Consider the following 20,484-nt stretch of genomic DNA (forward strand, 5'->3'; position numbering starts at 1 on the left):
GGGCCGCACACATGGCCGCGCACGGGGCCGCGCCGCCGCCGGGGCTGGGCGAGGTGCGGGATGCGGAGCGGCGGCTGCGGGGCCGCGTCCATCGCACCCCGCTGCTCACCTGCGCCGGGCTGGACCGCATGGCCGGCAGGAGGCTGCTCTTCAAGTGCGAGCTCTTGCAGAAGACCGGATCCTTCAAGGTGCGCGGGGATGGCGGCACTGCAAAATCCTCGGGGCAAAGGTCGCTTTTTGCAAGAGGGAACCTCGCGTTCCGCCGATACCCACCAGCTCCTGCCACCCCGCACGGTGCTGCCGAGCACTGAGGGAATGGTGTAAGGAGGCCGTTCAGGCCGGTATACACAGTCCCGTGCTCTCCTTGCAGATCCGCGGTGCCCTGAACGCCGTGAGGAGCCTCGTTGAGGAAAGCAAGCGCACGGGCCGGGAGCTGCCCCGCGCTGTGGTGACACACAGCAGCGGCAATCACGGGCAGGCGCTCGCCTGTGCTGCTCAGGCAGAAGGTAACCTGTAGCCCCGATCTCCAGCCCAGCTCCCAGAGGCAGGCACAGGGTAAAGGCAGAGCTGGTTCCATTGGAGAGGATGGAGATCCCTCTCGTGAACCCATGCAGGAGTTGGGATGGGCAAGGCATTGGCTGCTCCTGCAGTTCAAACGGGCTGCTGTGGCTTTTGGGCTGTTGGATTTACTTCCTCTCTCATCCCACAGGGATTCCTGCCTACATCGTGGTGCCCCGGACAGCCCCGCAGTGTAAGCAAGATGCCATTCGTGCCTATGGTGCCACACTGGTGCCATGTGAGCCCACTGACAAGGTAAGGCACAGGGGAGACTGGCCAGGGACACTGTCCAGCCACAGTGAGAGATGACTGCTGTGCTTTCCCTTAGTCCAGAGCCGAGACAGCATCCAATGTTGTCCAGGAGACAGGAGGAGTCCTGGTGCACCCCAACCAGGAGCCAGCAGTGATTGCAGGGCAAGGCACCATCGCCCTGGAGGTGCTGGAGCAGGTGAGGGAAATGGAGAGCCCAGCCCCTGCAGGGGCACAGCAAAAAGGGGGGCAGAAAGTGTCAGAAGCCCTCACACTTCCTTTCTGCACAGGCCCCCCACGTCAATGCAGTGGTGGTTCCTGTCGGAGGCGGAGGAATGGTTGCAGGAATAGCACTCGCCATCAAGGTAGGCAACAGCTCATCCAGAAATCTTCCTGTGGGAAGGGTGGGACTCTCAAGGCAGGCAGCAGCTTTTAGCTTTAGAAATAGAAAGACCCTGCAGTGAAAGTCTGGGGGCCTGGGGGTCTGCATGGCAACAGCAGCAGGGCCTGCTTAGCCCCCTGCACACATAGAAACAGGGGACAGGCACATAACTGGTGTCACCCAAGTGGCTCCTCCTGCTCTCCCCAGGCTTTGAGGCCAGATGTGAAGGTGTTTGCTGCTGAGCCAAGCAACGTGGATGACTGTTACCAGTCCAAGGTCCGAGGGGAGCTGACCCCCAACCTCCACCCCCGGGACACCATCGCAGACGCAGTAAAAACCAGCATCGGACCCAACACGTGGCCCATCATCAGGGATTTGGTTGATGATGTCCTGACAGTCTCAGAGGAAGAAATCAAGGTAAAGGCTCCCAGCTCCCTTCTCACGGTAGCTGCCAGCAGGCAGCTGCCTCCATCCCTGCCCTGGCCCTCTGCTCTCACCCCAACACACTCCCAGAGCAGCACAGCCCCTGTGCACCACTGCAGCTGTGACACCCACGCCGTTTCCAGCTGGAAAGGGCTGTTGGGAGCTCTGCCCTCCCTTCCCAGAGTGCTGCAGGGATTCCCTGGAGCAGCCTGTGCTGGCTGCTGGGCTGACAGCTGCTGCCCTGTCCCAACAGCGAGCCACGTGGCTGGTGTGGGAAAGGATGAAGCTGCTGATTGAGCCAACAGCAGGCGTGGGACTGGCAGCCGTGCTCTCGGAGCAGTTCCAGGCAGTCCCCTGGGACCTGCAGAATGTTTGCATCGTGCTGTGTGGGGGAAATGTGGACCTGAGATCCTTGACCTGGCTCACAGACCTCTCTGGGAAAGCGGAATGAGGATGGAGTGGTGGTTCAAGGAATGAAAACCTCACTCTGAATTTGTGCAGTGGTTTGTGCGCTACTAAAAACAGATCAAGTCGAAACGTTTGGGAGTTTTTGTGGAGGGATAAGGGAAGCTGGCATTGGTCTCTGTGGGGGGCCTGGAATCAAAGCACTGCCTGTTCTCCCCTCCCCAGCTGCCTTACTCTGGCCCAGGCCTCCAGAGAGCTGCACTCAGTCACCCTCCCCAGCTGCTACTTGGCTCTTCTTTCTCAGCATCACAGGAACTGCCAACAAACCCCTTCAAACAGCAAAATCCCTACACACCCCATGTGGCAAGGCATGAGGGACTGAAACAATCCCAGTGGGCCAGAGGGTTCAGTTGAAGGGGTGCACACAGCCTGCTGGCTACCACAACAGAGGCACTTAGGCATTTTTGACATTTTGCATTAAAATAAATAGCTATAGCTGGTACCTGAGCAGCAGCTGGCGACACAGCTGCCCCTGTACAGACCCCAGCAGTAACACGTCCAAGGGATCAGTGCTGTCCTCACAGTGCACGGGCCAAGAACAGCATCCAGGGAGCCAAGGCACTAACTCCAGCCAAGCTGGAGACTCATTCCATTTCCACCTCCTGCTCTGGCAGCGTACTCTCACTTCTCACCCACGGCACAGGCTCTGGGACATGAGGGTCATAAGTCCATTTGGGAAAAACACGCTTGTAGAGGTTCAGCAGCACCGTATCCTGGGACTTGAGCTGCCCATCAAAGTGACACTTCATGTGGCCATGGGTGCCTAGGCAGGGGGCAGAAGAAGCCCATTAGCAGTCTCTCACACCATGCCAGCAACACAGAGATAAACACCAAATCAAACCTACCTAATGGCTCCTTGATGTGCCCTCTGCGTCCCCACTTTGTCCTCAGCTCCACGGGCTTGAACCACATCACATCCTCTGGAGATGGAAACACAAAAGGCAGGTAAGGAACAGGCTGTGCTGCACCAACATAACCACAGGGACAGAACTTCCAGAACCCCTTTTCCCACCAGGGAGCAGCTGTACCTCTGTTGAAGAACATGTATCGCACGACAGCAGTCTTGGTGAAGATCTTGAAGGGGTGGCCACTGAGCACCAGGCGCTTGATGACGATCCTGTCGGGGTCCACGGAGAGCAGGGAGCCCGTGGCAATGAGGTCATGCATTCCTGCCAGGCAGAGTCACCAATGCAGCAGGGCAGGCTCCTCCATCACCCCTTCCCCACCCCAAACCCCTTCCCTCAAGGGCTGCAGGCCCAGAGCAACGCCACAGCAGGGACAGACAAGTGACAGCAGGGATGGAAACGAGCTCATCTCAACCAGCAGGAAGGGGACAGCTTTTTCAAGTCATCCTTTCAGGAGAGATGTACTTGTAAGCAGGATATGGGGACAGATTGTTTCCCAGACACCACCTCCTCAGCATTTATCAACTCACCATTACTTCTCTGTTTGAAAAGCAGCACTGAGGCAGGAGGGAAAGTGATGGGAGCATAAACAGTCACCACCAGGGCAGCATCTGGGCGCAGGAAACGCTCCAGCTTGTGCTTATCAGCTAGGACAGAACAGCAATGATCGAGTTCAGGCCAAGAGCAGTCCTCAGAGCTGTGAGAAACCCCATTCTTTCCTCCTTGTTTAACAAACTCCCCTCTGCTGGCACTGAGTATCTGGGAGGGAAGGTGATCCTCTGGCACGGAACCTTGCCTGCATCAGTGAACTGCTTTTCCCAAGCCATTCTACTCCCTGTGATTTAGTGCCTGCCCTGGAAGCCTCAGAGCCTAGGAGTGTGTCTTCACAAGAATCCTTCAGCCAGGTTCAGACACCATGGCTAAGACATCACAGGCTTCCTGCTCCAGAATTCCCAACCCCAGTCCTGCTGTAGCCAGTCCCTGACAAACCTGAGGTGTGCTGGGAGAACAGGGGGGATGCTCGGAAGCGTCTGAAGCCGCAGTGGAAGATCAGCTCCTCCTTGGCCCTCACTGGCTCACTGTTGCCTGGATGCCGACGCACCAGGAAGTTCAACACGGACATCTGGAAAAGGCAGCACACTGAGGGGCTGCTGGCAGGGCATGGTGGGCAGCAGAAAGCAAAAGGACATTGCAGCAGAGATGACTGTCCTCAAAAATGAGGTCCCAAAAGGTCACTGGTTACCAGTGCCAGGCTCAGACACTTTATCCTAAACTCCCCCAGCAGCTTCTGCGTGCTCTGATCTGCTCTGAAACAGGAGCAATGTGGGGAGATTTCAGCCCAACCCTCTGCAGCCAGACCCTCCCCAAGCCATGCAGCCTGAAGGAATAAGGAGTTGCACAGCCCTCCAAGGTATCAACCCTTTTGTTCACCTTTTGTTCGTGGGGAAGCAGTGAGAACAGGACCAGGGGTTTCCCCTCCTTGAAGCTCTCCATCACAGAGACAGGAACATTGCAGACATGGAGTGTAACGTACCAGCCCACCTGCCAAGACAGGAGCAGTTGTGAACACTTCTCTCAACAAAAGGAAGTGTCAGAAGATGTGCCTGGATTAGAGAAGGAATCCAGGAGGAAACTATCTGAACTTAGGGCTTCATGCCAAGAACCAGCTGGTTGAAAGATCCACCCAGCCACGTCCCTGATAAGCCACTCCTGTTGGGAACAAAGGAACACAGTAGGGAAAGAGATCAGCAAAAGGGAATTACCGAAGCTCCTTCAGCCTCCTCCTTCTCTATTTGCCTGAAGAGGTTCTTTCTGGTTCGGGAGAAGTCCTGGAACTGGAAGATCCTGGCATAATCCCTTGGAAGATTCTCTTTGGGGTCCCAAGGAGAAGTCCGGAAGCTTTTCAGCCCCCTGTACTTCTGGAACCTTGACAACAGACAGCATGAAAGACAAATTACTTCATCAATTGAGGTGAATCCCATCCTTCACTACCACCTGTGGTCTGCAGGGTCTCACACCTTCAGAGAATGCAAAGGGAGCAAAGCAAACTCAGGAAAGATCTTGGTGCAAAGAGAACTAAATCTAGCAGCCAAATCCCCAACCAGTCTTGCCTCAGGGCCATCCTCCTCCTTCTCCCAGGTCAGGACCCAGCTCTCCCTGCCAACTAGTGCCTGCTCTGGAAGCCTCAGAGCCAGAAAGAGTCTTCACAAGAGTCCTTCAGCCAGGTTCAGACACCACGGCTAAGACATCACAGGCTTCCTCATCCAATTAAACACAAAGGCACCTTCCAGCTCCTCTCCCAGCAGAGCATCCCATTCCTTACCTGACTCTGGCAGGTACATCCCGTGGCGTGTCCACCTCATCTGGAAACATCTCATCCATTCTCTCCTGTTTGTATCTCTCCAGCATCTGTTCATCCTCCTCCATCTTCTCGTCGTACTGGTCATCCCGCAGGCACTCGGACACAGTCATGGTCTCGCTCTCCTCCTCCCCAGCTTCCTCCTCACTGCTCTCCCCTTCCTGGCACAGGGCAGCACAGAGCCTGTGAGCACACAGAGCTGTGCATGCAGCACTGCACCCTGGGTGTGCTCACATTGTGAGATTTGAGACCCCAGCCCAAAATTTTGGGGTCTTTACAGGCCAAAGAAGCAACGTGAATAATGTGGAGATTTAACAGTGGAAATCCAGGCAAGTCCTGGCTCTGCATCATGCCCCTGCATAATGCCCCAAAGCAAGTTGGAAAGAGAGAATTTTCCTAGAAAATGCAATAATGGCCTGGAGATCACCTGCACTATTATCTCCTGGAGTACCTGAGAAACTGCCTCTTCCATCAGATCATCCATGTCATCATCTTCGTCGTCATCATCATCATCTTTCTCACTGCCTTCTTCTCCATCATCCACAATCCAGGCAGCCTGGTACTTGGATGTGCCTTTGGGGACCTTCACCACCCTCCTGTCTGCCTTTAGAGAATCTGTGGGATTCCCACCAGTGGTTAATATAGGAACAGTTCTCCTTCCCCTCAGCAACATTTTTACCAGGACAGCCAAAACCAGATCTAGACTAGCATTGGTATTTTTCCAGCACAGAATTTGTCAGGACAGCCAAAATCTCCTCGCCTGCCAGGCAAACCACACAGCCTGCTGGCCACCTGATGGACTGGGGATGGAAGCCATCCCAACTAAGATGTTTCTTCATAGCCACCTTGGTGACAGAAATTTCTAACACCCCTCCTCAGAGGGATAAGGAAGAAATACAGAACTATTGTTTCTGCTCACCCTCTGCTTCCTGCAGTTCTTCTTCAGTGGGCCACGTCTGCTCCCCTTCCATGGGATCAGGAACCACTTCTGACTGCAAAGACTCCTGCTTGCTTGGATCTGCCCTCATCAGGACCTTGACATCTTCCTCCATCTCATCAGCACCATTGGCAGAGTCATCCTGAAGGGCAAGAGCAGAGCTCCTAGATCTGAGCACACCTAACTGAACCTTGCAATCAGTGACAGAACTTTCATTACACACTGCAGGCACAAAACCTCAGCCCAGCAGCAGAACAGAGATAAAACTTTTCCTTTCCCCCTCTCCTGACCCACATACCCCCAGTTGTATTTTCCCCACTGAAAGTTTAGAAACCTCGTGTTTTAAGAGGTCTGGCCAAGCTCTCACCCCACACACCTGAACCTCCATGTCCTGACTCCTCTTCTGTCCTTTAACCACTCGTGGGTTCAAGGAGAGCGGGTCAGGGGGAGCATCCACCTGGCTGAGCTGGAAGTCCCCATGCCCCACAATGTGCACCAGGCTGTTCACACTGAGGGTCTGTCCCCGGACAAAGCCAGACACCTTCAGGGTCCCAACCAGGTGACTGTCCTGGCTGGGCACAAACTCAGCAGCATGGGCGAGCAGGTGAGCGCGGCGGTCCCGGAAAGCCAGGTGCCTCTGCTTCTGGGAGCTCAGGTGCCTCAGCAGCAGCGAGGATTCCTGCTCCGTGTTCAGTGGGAAGAGCTTGGCCTCAGGAAAACGCTTCTCAATGGATTTGGAGAGTTTCTTCCTGGCATCTATCCTCTTCTTAGGGGGCAGGTCAGTGCCTCCTGGGACAGCCAGAGCTGTCAAGCAGAGTACAGAGCTTGGGGTCAGATCCTAAACTTTCTGATGTCATTTTTACCAAACACAGGCAAATACTTGGATGTCAGTAGCTCAAATATCCAGATTTGCACCACAAGGTACAAAGGGAGTTTCACTGCTTTCAGTGGTGCCCAACAGGACAAGGAGCAATCCATAAACTGAAATGAAAGAACTGCCACCTCAACACAAGAAAAAATTTCTTCCTACTGAAGGTGGCAGAGCCCTGAAATTTAATTACTGTGACAGTAAATCTCCATTAAGCAACCCCAGGAAGCCAAAACATTTCTCACCATAACTGGGGAGCCCCTGTGCGAAGAGGCAGGAGAGGCAGTGTTCCCCAGCACTGTCCCAGCCTTCCACAGAGTCCAGGATGAACAGCAGGGAGTCAGCAACCTTGGCAAGGTCTAAGACAGCATGAAGATCCCCTGCACCCAAAACACCTCCATCAGTGGGGCTGCCAGAGGTACCAGAACCAAGAACCCCACCAACAGCAACACCTCCTCACCTGCTGGGGCTGTGACAAAGCGCCAGCGCTGCTTGAGCCGGGGACAGAGGAGGGCAAAGCCACCAGCTGTGCCCTCATCTGCACGGACAACGGCCGAGTCCTGGCTCTGCAGCAGGCGCAGGGAATCGTGGGCTGCAGCCCTGCTGTGCAGCAGCACCACAACCACGAGGTGCGGGGGCCCGTCCCTGCTGCCAAGGCTGCGCTTCTCCGCCAGCACCTGCGAGCACGAGGGCAAAGCGTGAACGGCAACCCAAACCCGGCTCCTCTCCCACCCCCGGATCAAGGCCAGATTCCCCCACACCGCAACCCGAACACATGGGTCCAGTAATGTTCCAATGCCGTTTGACCCAAATCCAACCGGCCGTGGCACCCGCTCCTTTCGCCCGCAAAGACCCATACCGGTTCGGTTGCATCGCCCACATCGAGACCGCCCCCGGCCCCATTTCAAGCCCTCTCCGGCAGAAACTCGAACCGACCCGTTTCCCGCTCTCCCGCAATAACCGGCCAGGCCGCGCCCGCCTTCCCGGTGCCTCACCGCCTCCTTGCGCTGCCGGCGGAGCTGCAGCGCCTGATGCCGCCGGTCCACCCTGTTCAGGTCGCGGAGCCGCCGGCGGGGCTGGGCCTTGACGGGGACGCGGCCTGGGGAGGAGGAGAGAACGGTCAGGCCGGCCGAGGGCGGTGGGGAACCCGCGGGGAGCCCGTCCCGCCTCACCTCCAGCGCGGCGCTGAGAGGACCCGCTGTGCTTGCCGCCCTTGTGCGCCTTGTTCTGCTGCTTGAGCGGCCCGGGCCGGTGCGCGCCCGCCGCCGCCATCACCATGCTGCCGCCTCGCCGCCACCGCCTCGGCGCGGCCGGTGTGCGTCACTTCCGGTGCGACAGCCACGTGGGCAGCGAGAGGGAGGGGACGGGACGGAACCGGGACCGACCCCCGGGAAGGAAAAGGAGCCCCGGGGCGGGGAGGGAAGAGCAGCGAGGTTGGTGGCCGTAGCGCCGCTGGGCAATGAGAGGCGGGAGGCAAAGCCGTTCGTTCAGCGTTTTATTGGTTGGTTCTTTGTACAGATATTTACACAGAGAGGGGGACAGGGCTCGGCCGCGCTCCGGGAAGGGGCCTGAGGGATGAAGCAGTTGGGAAAAGGCCCTGCAGAGCCTCTGGCATCGTGCCCGGGCACCAGGGCAGGACGGCGCTGCTCCCTCCGTAAAACCTGATGGAGTGGAAACATTCCCACCGTGGCCCGGGCTGTTACCGCGGTGACCTCGGTCTTGCCAATCATTATCCAGCCAGGAATGTCCGTTTCTAGACAGAGGCCTCAGCCCCGATGGGACATCACCTCAAACAACGCAGCAGAGCCCCTGCCCCGGGATCACTCCATCCCTTAGGGGGGCAGCTCTCTGCTGGTTACAGGAAACATCAGAGCCGCAGCACCCCAGACACGCGCGGGCGAGCAGCGAGGTTAAACATTCACAGGGGTGTTGCAATCGCCAGTAAAGCTGAAGCAACCCGAGGGAGAGGCGGGGCAGCTGCATGGGAAGGGAAAAGCAGGTTCTGACAGGTTCCTGCTGCCTCTGAACTTGAGGCATCTTCCCACCTCCTCCTCCTGAGAGGAAATCAGCATGACAGCAGCTATGTGGGGTTGTCAGCTGTGAATGGTCTTTAGGGATCCTTTTCTACCCCTAAAAGCAGACTGGCTGTTTAAACCTTTGCAACTCTAAATATGAGCACGTACTACCTGAGAGGAAGGAAGACACAAAACTGAAGAGACTGGTGACAGAGCAACACTGCAGTGATTAAGTCTCTCTAAACAGGAATCCACTGGCTGTGGGACAGCAGGAGAGTCTCCCCCAAAGGCTGTCTGCCCACAGCCCTGCCACAGCTCTGCCTTGCAGAGCCAAAGGCAAACAGGCTGCTCAGAGAGGGTTCCAGGGAAGAGAAAATAACTGGGATACTTCTAAATCAAGGAAAACATCCCGTGAGTTAATTACACCTTGTCATTTAAGCAAGACTAGGGAAAGGAGGAAGGTTGGAAACACTCTTCCTAGGCTTAGCACAAAGCCAAGTACTTCTGCCTCCGAGTCACCCACAAGTCTGGAAACCCAGAGACAGCCAGCAGGGTCCCACCATGGAGCCTGATGATCTTTGCAATCCTCAAGGCTGCCCTGGCTTTCCCACACATTCCAGACATTGTCATCTTACAGGGACTCCACTGACCTGCACAGTCCTGCAGGGTCCTCCAGACACATGCTACCAAAAAATCACAACCTGCCAAGCAGAGCAAGCAGGAGCAGAAAGCCAAGCACTGCCTCACTGGCTGACAGCATTCCAGGTGAAAACAAGCATTCCTGTCAAAGCAGAAACTACCAAGGAGATATGGATGCAGCCACAGCGTGAGCAGGGAAGAACCCTCCAGCCAAGCAAAGCCCTGGCAGGGGGAGGGCTCCCCTCAGCTCTCCTGTACCATCACAACACACAGCCTGGTGCTCTGCACACACAGGGCACTGTGACAGCACCATATGTCACCCACCTTGTCCCCTCTGCACCCTCTTCTCAAAAAAAAACAAAACAATGGGCTTTGTATCACAGCACAAAGCCCAGACAAGCTGTGCCATGAGTGGAGCTCACAGGCTGCTCCAAGCCTGGCTGAATCCCAAAAAGCAGCTGCACTGCAGGAAAGCTGAGCTCACATTCCTGTATCCTAAAGGAGGAGCAGCTGCTTCTGAAGCAGCAAGATCTCTGGGCTGACTTCACATGGAGGGAGCAACAAGCTGGGACAGGCTGGATGCAAAGCCATGGCCTTGGTTTAGGAAGGAAGACTGGTTGCAACTGGAAGGGCCAGTTTATTAGAGAAACCTCACATTGCAGAGAAGTCACAACACATTGGAAAGGGTCCAGGCCTGCTGACTGGGGGCCAGTCTTCTGCAGCAGCACAGATCTACAACCCCCAGCCCCAAAAAACCCAGCAGGTGCCACAGAGAGAAGGGTTACCTGGAACACAGCTTATGCTTTACAAGCAGCCTGAGAGAAGAGCCAGTAATAAAGTTCCAAAAAAAGCCTCCCTGGCAGACAACAGTTAAAACAAAAATGGTTTAAAATGTTTAAAAGCTCCGTGTTCTTGGCTGCAGCATAAAGGGGAGGCAAAGGTCTACCACACACACAGGCCTCCGTGGGTCTGGGCACTCTGATCTACCAGTGAAGGCCAGAGGGAGGGGTCTTCTCATCTTTGTTGCTTTCCAGGGAAAAGGGTGGGATTCGGACATCAAAGTGGGAGCCATCAGGCCTCTCAAATCGAAAAGTGCCCCTGCAAAAATAATGGCAGAGATCATGCTGAGGCCAGGGACAGAGACACCTAGAAAGCACCAGCAAGAAGGTAAGACCTGAGCTCTTCCATATCCTGGGGGTCCATGTGCAAGGCTGGTCCAGCAGCAAGGACATGGGCTCAGCTGCAAACATCTGCTGCCAAGATAGCTAATTTATGGAGGGCTCCTGGGCAGTTTTACTTCACACCCCTAACACATTTCCTGCACAAAGCTGTGATGATTGCAGCCCACAGGAGTCAAGCACCCTCCATGCACCTGCAGCAGTGTTTACCCAACTCCCCAGTGGGACTCTCAGAGCCCTCTCAGCTATTTTTACAAACTGGCTAGACACAAATTCAGATTTGTACTGGCAAGATCTCCACTGATTGTCTATGACATTAAGAAATCTCATTACAGATGTAATTTGGAATAGCTTCAGCTTTGCATTTCAGAACTGAACCTTCCTGTCCTGGTACAACCATTTGTTTACTGAACAAATGTACCATTTGTTACACCTGAACCTACAGACTGTACTGCAGGACACAACATGGGCAAGAGGGTTGTGGAGATAAATTAACATGTTCTTTAGACAGTGAGGACACAACTGAACACCAGAAGTCAAGCTGAGCAGCTTCTGAGCTGCAGAATCTTTGTCTCTGTCTTCAGGATGTATGCAGAGAGGGAAAAACTACTACACCATCTGGTTTTATTCCCCAGGGCATCCATTCAGGCAATTCAAAACACTTCACATGGCAAACGAGGTACCCTCTATATGCAAAGAGCTGCTCTCCTGCTTTTCCCAACTCAAAGGCAGCTTAACTCTGAAGATTTCCTTAAAAAAAATCCAGAAAGACCTGTCATACAGAAGGAAAGAGGTGGCTGTGCAATCCTTTTCCACACAGAGGTGACACAAAATGTGCTAACTCAGCCAAAAGGCAAATAAAGGGAAGCTGCTTTAACCCCAAGGCACAGGAAAAGAACAACTCATCTGGGCACTTCCCTCCCTGCACTTACAGAAAAGGAAAATTAAACACTTGTTAGACTGAAGGCCTTACCTGGTCTAAACTGGGAATACCCCTGCATGCCAATTCCTGACACAGAAGTGCATGGAGATGGAGTTAAAACCCAATCCTCTCCCAAGAAAGAAGATACCAGAGCATACATCCTTGCTGCTGAGGCAATCACCAGCACAAGGCCTTGGCTCTTGCACCAAGGACCAAAAGGGAGAATTGCTTCATGCCTTTAAATCCAGTCTAGCACAGACCACAGCAAAAGAATAAATTATTCTGGAACCTGTCCTGGTGCAGAGAACCAACAGATCATTTTATCACTAACTAGGATACAGCCACAGAGAAGCTCATCAAATTTTAGCTACCAACTATGCCCTGTCCAGTCCACTTCCACCCAGCTTTCAGCCACAACGCCAGGCTGCAAACTGCACCCCAGCTCACTGCTGGTAGGTCCTACACCCAAAACATTGCTGCAGCAATAAGGGCTTCTTACCACATGTGACCGCTGGATGCCTGCAGGGAGACATGGCTGCTGTACTGAAATGCTGGCTGTTCTTTGGACAAAACTGGCTCCTGAGAAGACAAGAGACCACTGGGCATCAGCAATTCTACCACAAGACAGGCATCAGCAAGAAATTTATATAGCATGGAAAAAAACAACCATAGGCCTACACCCCAGCACTTATGCCAATTACACAGCAAATTGTCCACTGAGTAGCACCAGAATCCCATTATTATTCGTTTTCCTACCACCAGTCATTTAGCATCATCCTCTAATACTCAGTGTGAAGTTTCAGTTCATGCAAACAAACGAGATGAAAAGCTCACGTTACTTTTTTTCATTACCAGTTTCCCACTCCATCTATTTCAAGTACCCACTAAGCAATTTCCTGGCAAATCCACACAACCGAGTCAGAGAACTCCAGCAAAGGGTTGTGTTTCCCCCAAAAAAAACCCAAAAGGCTGCATGGTACCTACCCTTCCTACAACCCCACGGCCCCGGACTGTTTCCAAGGTGCCAGACAAGCTGAATATCCTCCAGTGCCGTTCTCGGAGCTGCACCACTTCACTGTCCAGGTTCTCCAGGCGAATACAGTAACGCCACTGCACAGAAGGAAGACTCTTATCAACAGCTGGAATCAGCTGCAATCAGTTCATGGCCTACAGCTGATACTGGGAAACAACTGCCAGGCAAGAGCTGCTCTCCCTCGGAGCTTATCAAGCTGCAGTGATGCCACAGCAAATAAACTCCCTCCCTTTAGCTGCTTCGTGACACAAAAGGCACTTACCCAGTAGACGTGGGAATTCTGGGCTTCCTGTCAAGAGAAACAAAAGACTTTAGCAGCTGCCCTTGGACACGTGGTGCCAAAAAACCCTTCAGCTGTCGGCACAGCACCAGCACAGGGGCTCTCACTCCGTGCCAGGGTGACGCAGACGACTCACATGAGCACAGACAGCTGCTCTCCAAGGCCTTCCATCAGCAGAGCCTGGCACTGGCTCTGCTCTACAGCAATCATGAGGTGGGAGATTTGCAAGGATCTCGTGACAGCCCCCAGGGTTCATCTCCATGTTAATTACACACTTTCCACAGACCTACAAACACCCCTCTCCTTACCTTCGGGCACCTGCTTTTCTGACAAACATCAGCTGGACTCCCCAAAAGTTACAAATCCACACCAAAATGTGCATCTGCCACAGCTCGGGCTCCCCAACAGCCGTGCTCAGAAATCACAAACCGCTGTGGGAATTCCCAGCTCTCCCATTGCAGGGAGCCCCACCATTTTGGATGGTCCTTATGCAGTTCTGTGCTATAAAGAGCACATGGTTATCAGCTAAATTCAGAAGGGTTTAGACAAACCCTCCAAGCCAAACTAGAGGCAGGAAATGGGCAGGGAACAGTAGCCCATCAGTGGGCAGGATAACAGACGTGTCTGTTGTTACAGAGCAGATAGCTCCAGTGTCACCTCATGTGACTGAGGCAGTAACAGGACCAATTCAAAAGCCTTCCCAAATATCTTGCTAGCACTGTTGTGCAGAACATTACGGGTTATTTCTCATCCTACTGATAACCAGCAAAAGCCAATATGCAGGAGCTGTTCTCCAAAACCATATGACAAAACAGTTTCATGTTAATACCCACGAGAACGAAATGGCAACTGTGATTAAATGTCACTTCTTCAGTAAGCAGAAGGTACCTTCAGGCACCAAACTGATCTTACAAAAACAAGCCAGTGAAGCAAATGGCAGAATTACCAGAGCAGCACAGACTTACCCTCATGCCCATGTAGAAGGGGATAACAGTGACACGGATGTTCTCCGTGGTTTCTCGGTGCACATCTGAGAGCTCCAGCCAGGGGTGGTTCTTCTCCTGCCACGCACACAAAGTGTCCCTTGCCACAAAAGGTGGGACTGTGGGGAAAGGTGAGAGGCATCACTGTAGCTGGAGTTCTCTCCCCTCAACACAACTCCTTTCACATGGTTTAAAAAAAATACTCAGAGGCAGTCTCACTGTAACAAACCCCCAACTAGATGTGATTTTTATACTATATCCAAGATGATGGGGTTTGGGTATTTGTTACAGAGCACTGCAAGCATCTGGCTTTGAAGAATTAATGCCCTGTGATGCCAGAATTTACCTTTTGTTTGGTCGTACATGAGGAACCTCTCAAAGAGCTCATGCTGGATGGGCACTTGATCAGTGGAGCTGTAGGGAAGGATGTCTTCATGGCTTACATAGTCTAAACCTGAAAAAGAAAGCCCAAAAGCCATGGAACTTCCCCCAGCAAAGAGCAGCTCAGAAGTCTCCTGGCAGAAAAACTGACCACACCAGTGAGAAGAAAAGGACTTTGGCAGCAGAAGCCAAAGCTAAAATCACAACTGCAAAGAAGAATGGAGGAGATGCCCCAGGAATAACTCTTGGCATTGTTATCCCATGAGATTTTTTATGGAATGGCTCCTCTGATAAACACACTGCTCTGCAAAGTGCCTGCATGCCCCAAAAGCACTCAGGGCAGGAAATGCCCAGGACAAGAATCAATCCAACTGTCCTGATGACAAGGTAGAACAGCCCATATACAACTTGGTGTGGGATCTACGTCTCAAGAGCTCAAATCAGACATGGCTGTGTCTGACCACAGAGGGCCAAACTTCCAGCTATCCAAAGGGCTTCCTGTACTTTAGTCACTCTGTTGTCTCCAGCACAGCCCTAAGCTATGGACAGATCCACTACAGAATGTGCTGTGGGAACTGCTGCTGCAGTGGCAGGAGTTGATACCTTTTCTGACCTCACCTCACAACAAGCAGAGGCTGCAGGATTTTACTCACCTGGGATGGCATAGAGGGCTCTGCTGTCATCATGATTTGCCAGGAACGTCACTGCCTCCGTCTGTGATCTCTGGGACTGAGAAAAAGGGTAGTTTATGTCTTTCTGTGTGCATTGCTGAAGGACAGTTTCCAGTCATATTTCAGCTCATCAGTGTGGCTTATAAAGCATGTAATGTTTATTTCATTTAACCAGTTCACCTCAGAACTTCTCTCCATTTGATTCCTCTGGGCTAACTCCCCACTCAAATAAGTGAGGAGCATTTTCAATGCTGCAGCCCCTATTTCTAATGACCTGTGTGCAACAGTGTGGGAACAGCTCCAGGAAGAGGAAAGGAGAGGGGAAACATGATCCAGAAAACACTCCTATGACATTCCAGATGATCTTCCTCAGGGAAAACATGCCTTGAAGAACAAATTTATCCAAAAATCAATCAATTTAACCAATCCAGTTAGCCACCAAAGTAATTTTCCTTCAGAGCCTGCCCCTCTGAACCACTCATATAGGAGAAGATACTCAAGTTTCAACACCAAGATTACTCATTACTTACTATATGTGGACAATCCCGAGCATCTATTAACACCTGGTAGTAAGTGTGTGTTTTGCCCTTGACCTCTTTGGAACCATGGCCTGCCACATTCTCGCTCCTAAAGAGAAAAGCAAATCTCTGAGCTCAAGCACAGGATAGCAGGAAATTCTTGTTACTAGGACCAAGCACTTATAAACAATGATTTTTTTTTAAAAAAAAAGCCATGTTTCACAGCCTGTAATCATTTGGTTGCACCCAAACCAAAGCTTCATGAGCCACCCACACAACGACAGACAAGCTAAGATGACCATCCGTGGTGTTTGGCACAGGCACAACAGCTCAGAGGCTCCTCTCTGGGGTGGATATTCCTACTGCCCTTTGATTTTCTCTCTGATCCTCACTCCTTCCCAGCACAACTCATCACAGGCCAGAGGAAAAACAGATGCAAGAGAGGAGAAAACTGAAACAGGAACTCAAGAAGGATGAACGTGGCTTAGTGGGTTGAAATTGAGGAGGAAGGTGACAAATCCCAACTCACTAGCAATCAACAGCAGCTTCCAACTGGTAACACAGGAACCTGGATCTAACCCAAAAAAGGACTTTTTGTATAACACAAAATGCCATGAGCATAATTTTTACATTGATTTTTATTTCCTCCATACACAGGCTTTCATCCTTCATACTTTCATAATGTCTCTATTAATACTCAATAATTATGTATCTCTTCTTTAAAGCCCTCTCCTAGTTTGCACTCATGCAAACAGATCTATGCTATTATCCCTGCTTAAAAACACTTGTTTACCCAAAATAGGAAACTCACTACAACATGTAAATCTAACAATCCAACAACATGAGCCAGAACAAATCCTCAAATCCTTACTTTTCTGTGACAGGAGAAGCCACATCTCGATCATAAAGCCTGGCTTGCCAGGGAAACAGAACTATTCCTCGATAGCCAAACACACTGTGAAGGAAGAGCTGGAAGGAACAAATAATTGCAGCTGAATTATTTTCAAAATCTGTTCTCTGAGGTAAAACTACAAACATTTACAAAAGGTTTAATGTGTGGGATGGAGATACAGGGAGAATCACCACTGTGATGATGCAGAGCAGAAAGAGGGAACACAAACAGTTTGAGAGAAGAAGTCCATGTCATCTCTATCCCATAGAAGGGAAGGGCTAAACCAATAATGCAGTAATAGAGCAGCAGAAAGGAGAGACTGCTCAGAAACAGATCTGAGAGTCTTAAAGACAGGAATTACAAGGTCAGTTCTTATTTCTCAAATTCACTGATAATCTCTTTGGATCCTTGAGGGAGAGAACCCCAAAGTAAGACCAGTGGAGCAAATGCCATTTGTACAACAGTTGTGTTGTGCTGCAGATTCTTATCAAGCTGCTATTGTCAGATGACTGACAAACTGCAGACACAGCACAGACAAGGAGCACCGAACTGTGAAACTCCCAGCTTTCTCCAGCTGAGATTTTCCTTACGGGAAATCCCTCAGCTGACGATCCCTGTGGCACGAGCCTGCAGGGTGAGCTGTGCCCCCCAGAACCCCTTACCTGGCCTGTCTCGTATTTGCCGTGCTGCTTCGGGGCCTCAAACACCCCCACGGTCTCCAGCACTTTGCCCTCGGGACGGTTCCTGGCAGCAGAGAGGCAGCTTGGAGGGTTTGCAGGAGCTGAAGCAGCCCCCAGGCCAGGGGGACATTGCTCTCCACCTTGTGCGGCCCTCGGGTACCCCACAAGAGCCAGTCCCTCCTCTGCCCTCCGCCCTTTGCCAGTCTCCCCTTTCCCCACTGCCCTGGACACCCTCACTCAGTTGTCCCTTTAGCCCAATCCCCGCTCTCCCATATCTCTGCCCTGACAGCCCCCCAACGCTTTCACAGTCTTCCCCCAAAAACTCAACACACCCCAACCCACAGCCCAACTCCTCCCCAATCTTCCTCAACTTCCCTCACTCCAAACATCCCCTAAGAGCCCTCGGCCCCTCCCAATCACCCTCAAACACCCTCCCACCGCCTGTCTCCCCGAACCCCCCAACAGCCCCCTGCCCTCACAGGCCTCACCTCGACGAGAGGTGCCGCCGGGGCGGCAACAACAGCGGTAACGCCGCCGCCCCCCCCGGTGCCCAGAGCCCGCAGGTGGCGGGCGGGGGGCGGCTCCCAGAGCGGGGGCGGCCCGCGGGCCCGGGCCCGGCCCAGCGCCGCCGCCACGTACCGCCGCGCCGCGCCGCCCGACATCCCACCGCCCGCGGCCCACAGTGCCCCGCGCGGGCCGCGCCGCTCCGCCCCGCCCGCAGCGCGCCGCTCCGCCCCGCGCCGCCGTCTCTATGGTCCCCCCTCCGCCGCCCGTCTCTGGGTCGCCCCGGCAACGCCGGCCGGGCCCAACATGGCGTCGTCCGTGCGGGCCGGGCCGAGGTTACGGCGGGCGGTGCGGGCCGGGGAGTTGGCAGCGCTGCCGGCCGCCCTGAGGGATGAGCTGGAGACGGCGCTGGCGGCGGAAGGAGAGCTGGTGCCTTTCAGCCTGCTGCGGAGGCTGCACGCCGCGCTGCGGGAGGCAGGTAGGCCGCGCTGCGCCGGGGCGCCGGGATCGCGCCGGGATCGCGCCGTGACCGCCCCGTGCCTCGCCTGCAGGGTCTCCGCTGCACCTACACGAGCTGCTGGAGGGATGCGAGATCCACCTGCCCGAGGTGCCGGTGCCCCCGCGGGTGAGTGAGGGCCGGCCGGGAGTCGTGGGAGGAGGCGGCGGCTCCCGGCCCTCACGGTGGGTCTGTGCCTCCCCCAGAACCCCGAACTGGTGGCCCGGCTGGAGCGGATCAAGGCCAAGCTGGCGCACGAGGAGTACCAGCGGATGACTCGCAACATCACCGGCCAGGTGAGGGGTTGTGCAGTGCCTGCTGCGAGGATTCATCCCTCAAGCACTTGAGAGCAAAGGAGATTTTCCCCTTGGAGTGAGTGCAGTGCAGAGGGGATGTGGCAGGCACTGGAGGAAAGTACACCGGGAACAACAGATCAGTGTTGAGGACAGAGGTAGGACAGGGTTAACAGGGTGGTGCATTAAACACACTGACTTTCGGGAACTGCTCACTGTGCTCAGGTTCTGTTCTGGGAGACTGAGCACGTGCTGTAAATGTTTCACTGGGAGCATCTGTGCTGGTTAAATTTTTGTCATAGTTCTAGAATTGCCTCATTCATATCAAGGTAAAAGCTGAAAATACAAGATCATATGTGGGCTCTCATTCTTTCCTGAGAGAACTGAGATCTTCTGGGAGGGTGACTGTTCAGACAAGTCAGCATTCTTTCCTGCTGGCATTCTTTGTGATCCCATTCTGCCCTTCCACACAGTACCTGGCATCCATGTGCACACTAACTCGCATGGGAAGATCTGCTTTCCTCTCTGCCAAGCTGGACCACTCCAGGTTTGATCTGGTTTAGTGAAAGGTGTCCCTGTTCATGGCAGGGGCTAGAACAAGATGGTCTTTAATGTCCCTTTCCAAGACAAACCACGCTATGATCTATAGTCCAGGGTGGTTTTAGCAGAGCTTGTGAAGAATCTCAGAGAAACCTGTGTGCTGTGAAACTGCTGCTCCCCTGCAGCCCACCCACCCAAAACCTCAGAGCCTTGGGGACAGGACAGGGCGTTGGCATTGCTTTTATTCTGCACACACAGTAATAGCGGTACTATGAACATTAAAATACAAGTGATCACAAGCTGTTTCAATCCTTCCTTTCAGGACATGAACGGGCCATTGGCTGAATTTGGGAGGCAAGGTGAGTGACTCCCTGTCCTATTGACATGTGGCAGGTCAGGCATGGGAACTGTTCCACCTCCAGCTGGTGACAGCACTTCCCTCTTGGAATATCTCACCAGAAGGTTTCCATGCACTCAAGTGTTCCTTGAATAAAGGAGCCTGTTGCTCATTCTTACCAGTATTTCTGGAGGCACCAAGCATGTGACTCCTCCAGGGTTACATCTCCCAGCTGAGGCAGCTGTGCATGATTACACCTTGTCTCCAGCCCTACTGCCCAACTTTACCTAAAACCAACTCTTTCACACCTCTGTCCCTCCAGTTCGCTCTGTGAAAGCTGTTGTCATCACCATCATCAACTTCATTGTCACCGTGGTGGCCGCCTTTGCCTGCACCTACCTGGGCAGCCAGTACGTCTTCGCAGAGACAGCGGCGGTGAGTGAGCCCAGCCCCTGGCAGCCCCTCTGTGCTGGCCAGCCTGGACACCCAGGGTCACCTCTCTGCCTCTCTTTTGTGTCCCCAGCGTGTCCTGTCAGCTGTCATTGTGGCCTCGGTGGTGGGCTTGGCCGAGCTGTACGTGATGGTGCGGACCCTCGAAGGGGACCTTGGGAAACTATGACCATGAGCTGCAGGCTTTGTGCTGGAGGCTTTTGTCCTCCCCAGGACAGAATAATTTGGGACAGATCTTGCTAATTCGGGACAGATCTTGTCCTGTCTGTACCTGTTCCTGCTGTGGGAAGACTGCTGCACTCCTCAGGCTCGTCCTTTGCTTCCCGCTCCTGAAATGAATCATGGGTTGGAAATCTCAGAGCTGCAGAAGAGGAGAGAGATTGGCTGTGGACTTCAAACACCTCAGCAGGGAGAGGGGCATCAGCTCCTGCCATCCCTCTTCTCCTGGGAAGTTCCAGTCCTTTTATTCTGGAAATAAATAACACTGTGTGTTCGTAACCTTCTTCCTGCGTGTCGGGAGATGTCT

General features: G+C 53.4%; 4 protein-coding genes and 2 non-coding genes across 6 annotated transcripts; 2 read left to right on the forward strand and 4 right to left on the reverse strand.

The window, feature by feature from the left end:
- Window positions 1-4: 4 nt before the first annotated feature.
- On the forward strand, window positions 5-2,149 carry SRR (serine racemase). The gene is made up of 7 exons (XM_066333331.1): window positions 5-188; window positions 371-506; window positions 710-813; window positions 887-1,006; window positions 1,098-1,172; window positions 1,397-1,606; window positions 1,866-2,149. The coding sequence occupies exons 1-7, from the start codon at window positions 12-14 to the stop codon at window positions 2,061-2,063; spliced, it is 1,020 nt and encodes a 339-aa protein (XP_066189428.1). The 5' UTR covers window positions 5-11; the 3' UTR covers window positions 2,064-2,149.
- A 327-nt stretch (window positions 2,150-2,476) lies between these two features.
- Window positions 2,477-8,447, reverse strand: TSR1 (TSR1 ribosome maturation factor). Its single transcript, XM_066333330.1, has 15 exons — window positions 8,319-8,447; window positions 8,142-8,245; window positions 7,607-7,823; window positions 7,392-7,526; window positions 6,655-7,082; window positions 6,261-6,420; window positions 5,793-5,956; window positions 5,306-5,502; window positions 4,746-4,908; window positions 4,414-4,524; window positions 3,973-4,105; window positions 3,513-3,629; window positions 3,106-3,246; window positions 2,923-2,997; window positions 2,477-2,840 (listed from the first exon to the last, which is right to left on the reverse strand). Exons 1-15 carry the CDS (start codon window positions 8,422-8,424, stop codon window positions 2,662-2,664), a joined length of 2,430 nt encoding a protein of 809 aa, XP_066189427.1. The 5' UTR covers window positions 8,425-8,447; the 3' UTR covers window positions 2,477-2,661.
- Window positions 3,833-3,925, reverse strand: LOC136370346 (small nucleolar RNA SNORD91 family). Its single transcript, XR_010745156.1, has one exon. It is a non-coding gene; the product is annotated as a small nucleolar RNA SNORD91 family (small nucleolar RNA).
- LOC136370347 (small nucleolar RNA SNORD91 family) lies at window positions 5,155-5,245 on the reverse strand. Its single transcript, XR_010745157.1, has one exon. It is a non-coding gene; the product is annotated as a small nucleolar RNA SNORD91 family (small nucleolar RNA).
- A 181-nt stretch (window positions 8,448-8,628) lies between the features above and the next one.
- Window positions 8,629-18,024, reverse strand: POLDIP2 (DNA polymerase delta interacting protein 2). Its single transcript, XM_066333351.1, is given in 12 exon segments — window positions 8,629-10,898; window positions 12,400-12,479; window positions 12,885-13,010; window positions 13,196-13,222; window positions 14,179-14,315; window positions 14,543-14,650; window positions 15,231-15,306; window positions 15,779-15,875; window positions 16,638-16,735; window positions 17,321-17,402; window positions 17,827-17,877; window positions 17,879-18,024. Coding segments are annotated over 12 exon segments (1,119 nt in total). The 5' UTR covers window positions 18,001-18,024; the 3' UTR covers window positions 8,629-10,783.
- Window positions 18,025-18,105: 81 nt separating this feature from the next.
- TMEM199 (transmembrane protein 199) lies at window positions 18,106-20,461 on the forward strand. Its single transcript, XM_066333352.1, has 6 exons — window positions 18,106-18,320; window positions 18,394-18,467; window positions 18,545-18,634; window positions 19,494-19,530; window positions 19,831-19,943; window positions 20,032-20,461. The coding sequence occupies exons 1-6, from the start codon at window positions 18,149-18,151 to the stop codon at window positions 20,125-20,127; spliced, it is 582 nt and encodes a 193-aa protein (XP_066189449.1). The 5' UTR covers window positions 18,106-18,148; the 3' UTR covers window positions 20,128-20,461.
- Window positions 20,462-20,484: the final 23 nt, after the last annotated feature.

Source organism: Sylvia atricapilla, chromosome 20 (genome assembly GCF_009819655.1).
Source record: "Sylvia atricapilla isolate bSylAtr1 chromosome 20, bSylAtr1.pri, whole genome shotgun sequence".
In the NCBI taxonomy this organism is placed as follows: Eukaryota; Metazoa; Chordata; class Aves; order Passeriformes; family Sylviidae; genus Sylvia; species Sylvia atricapilla.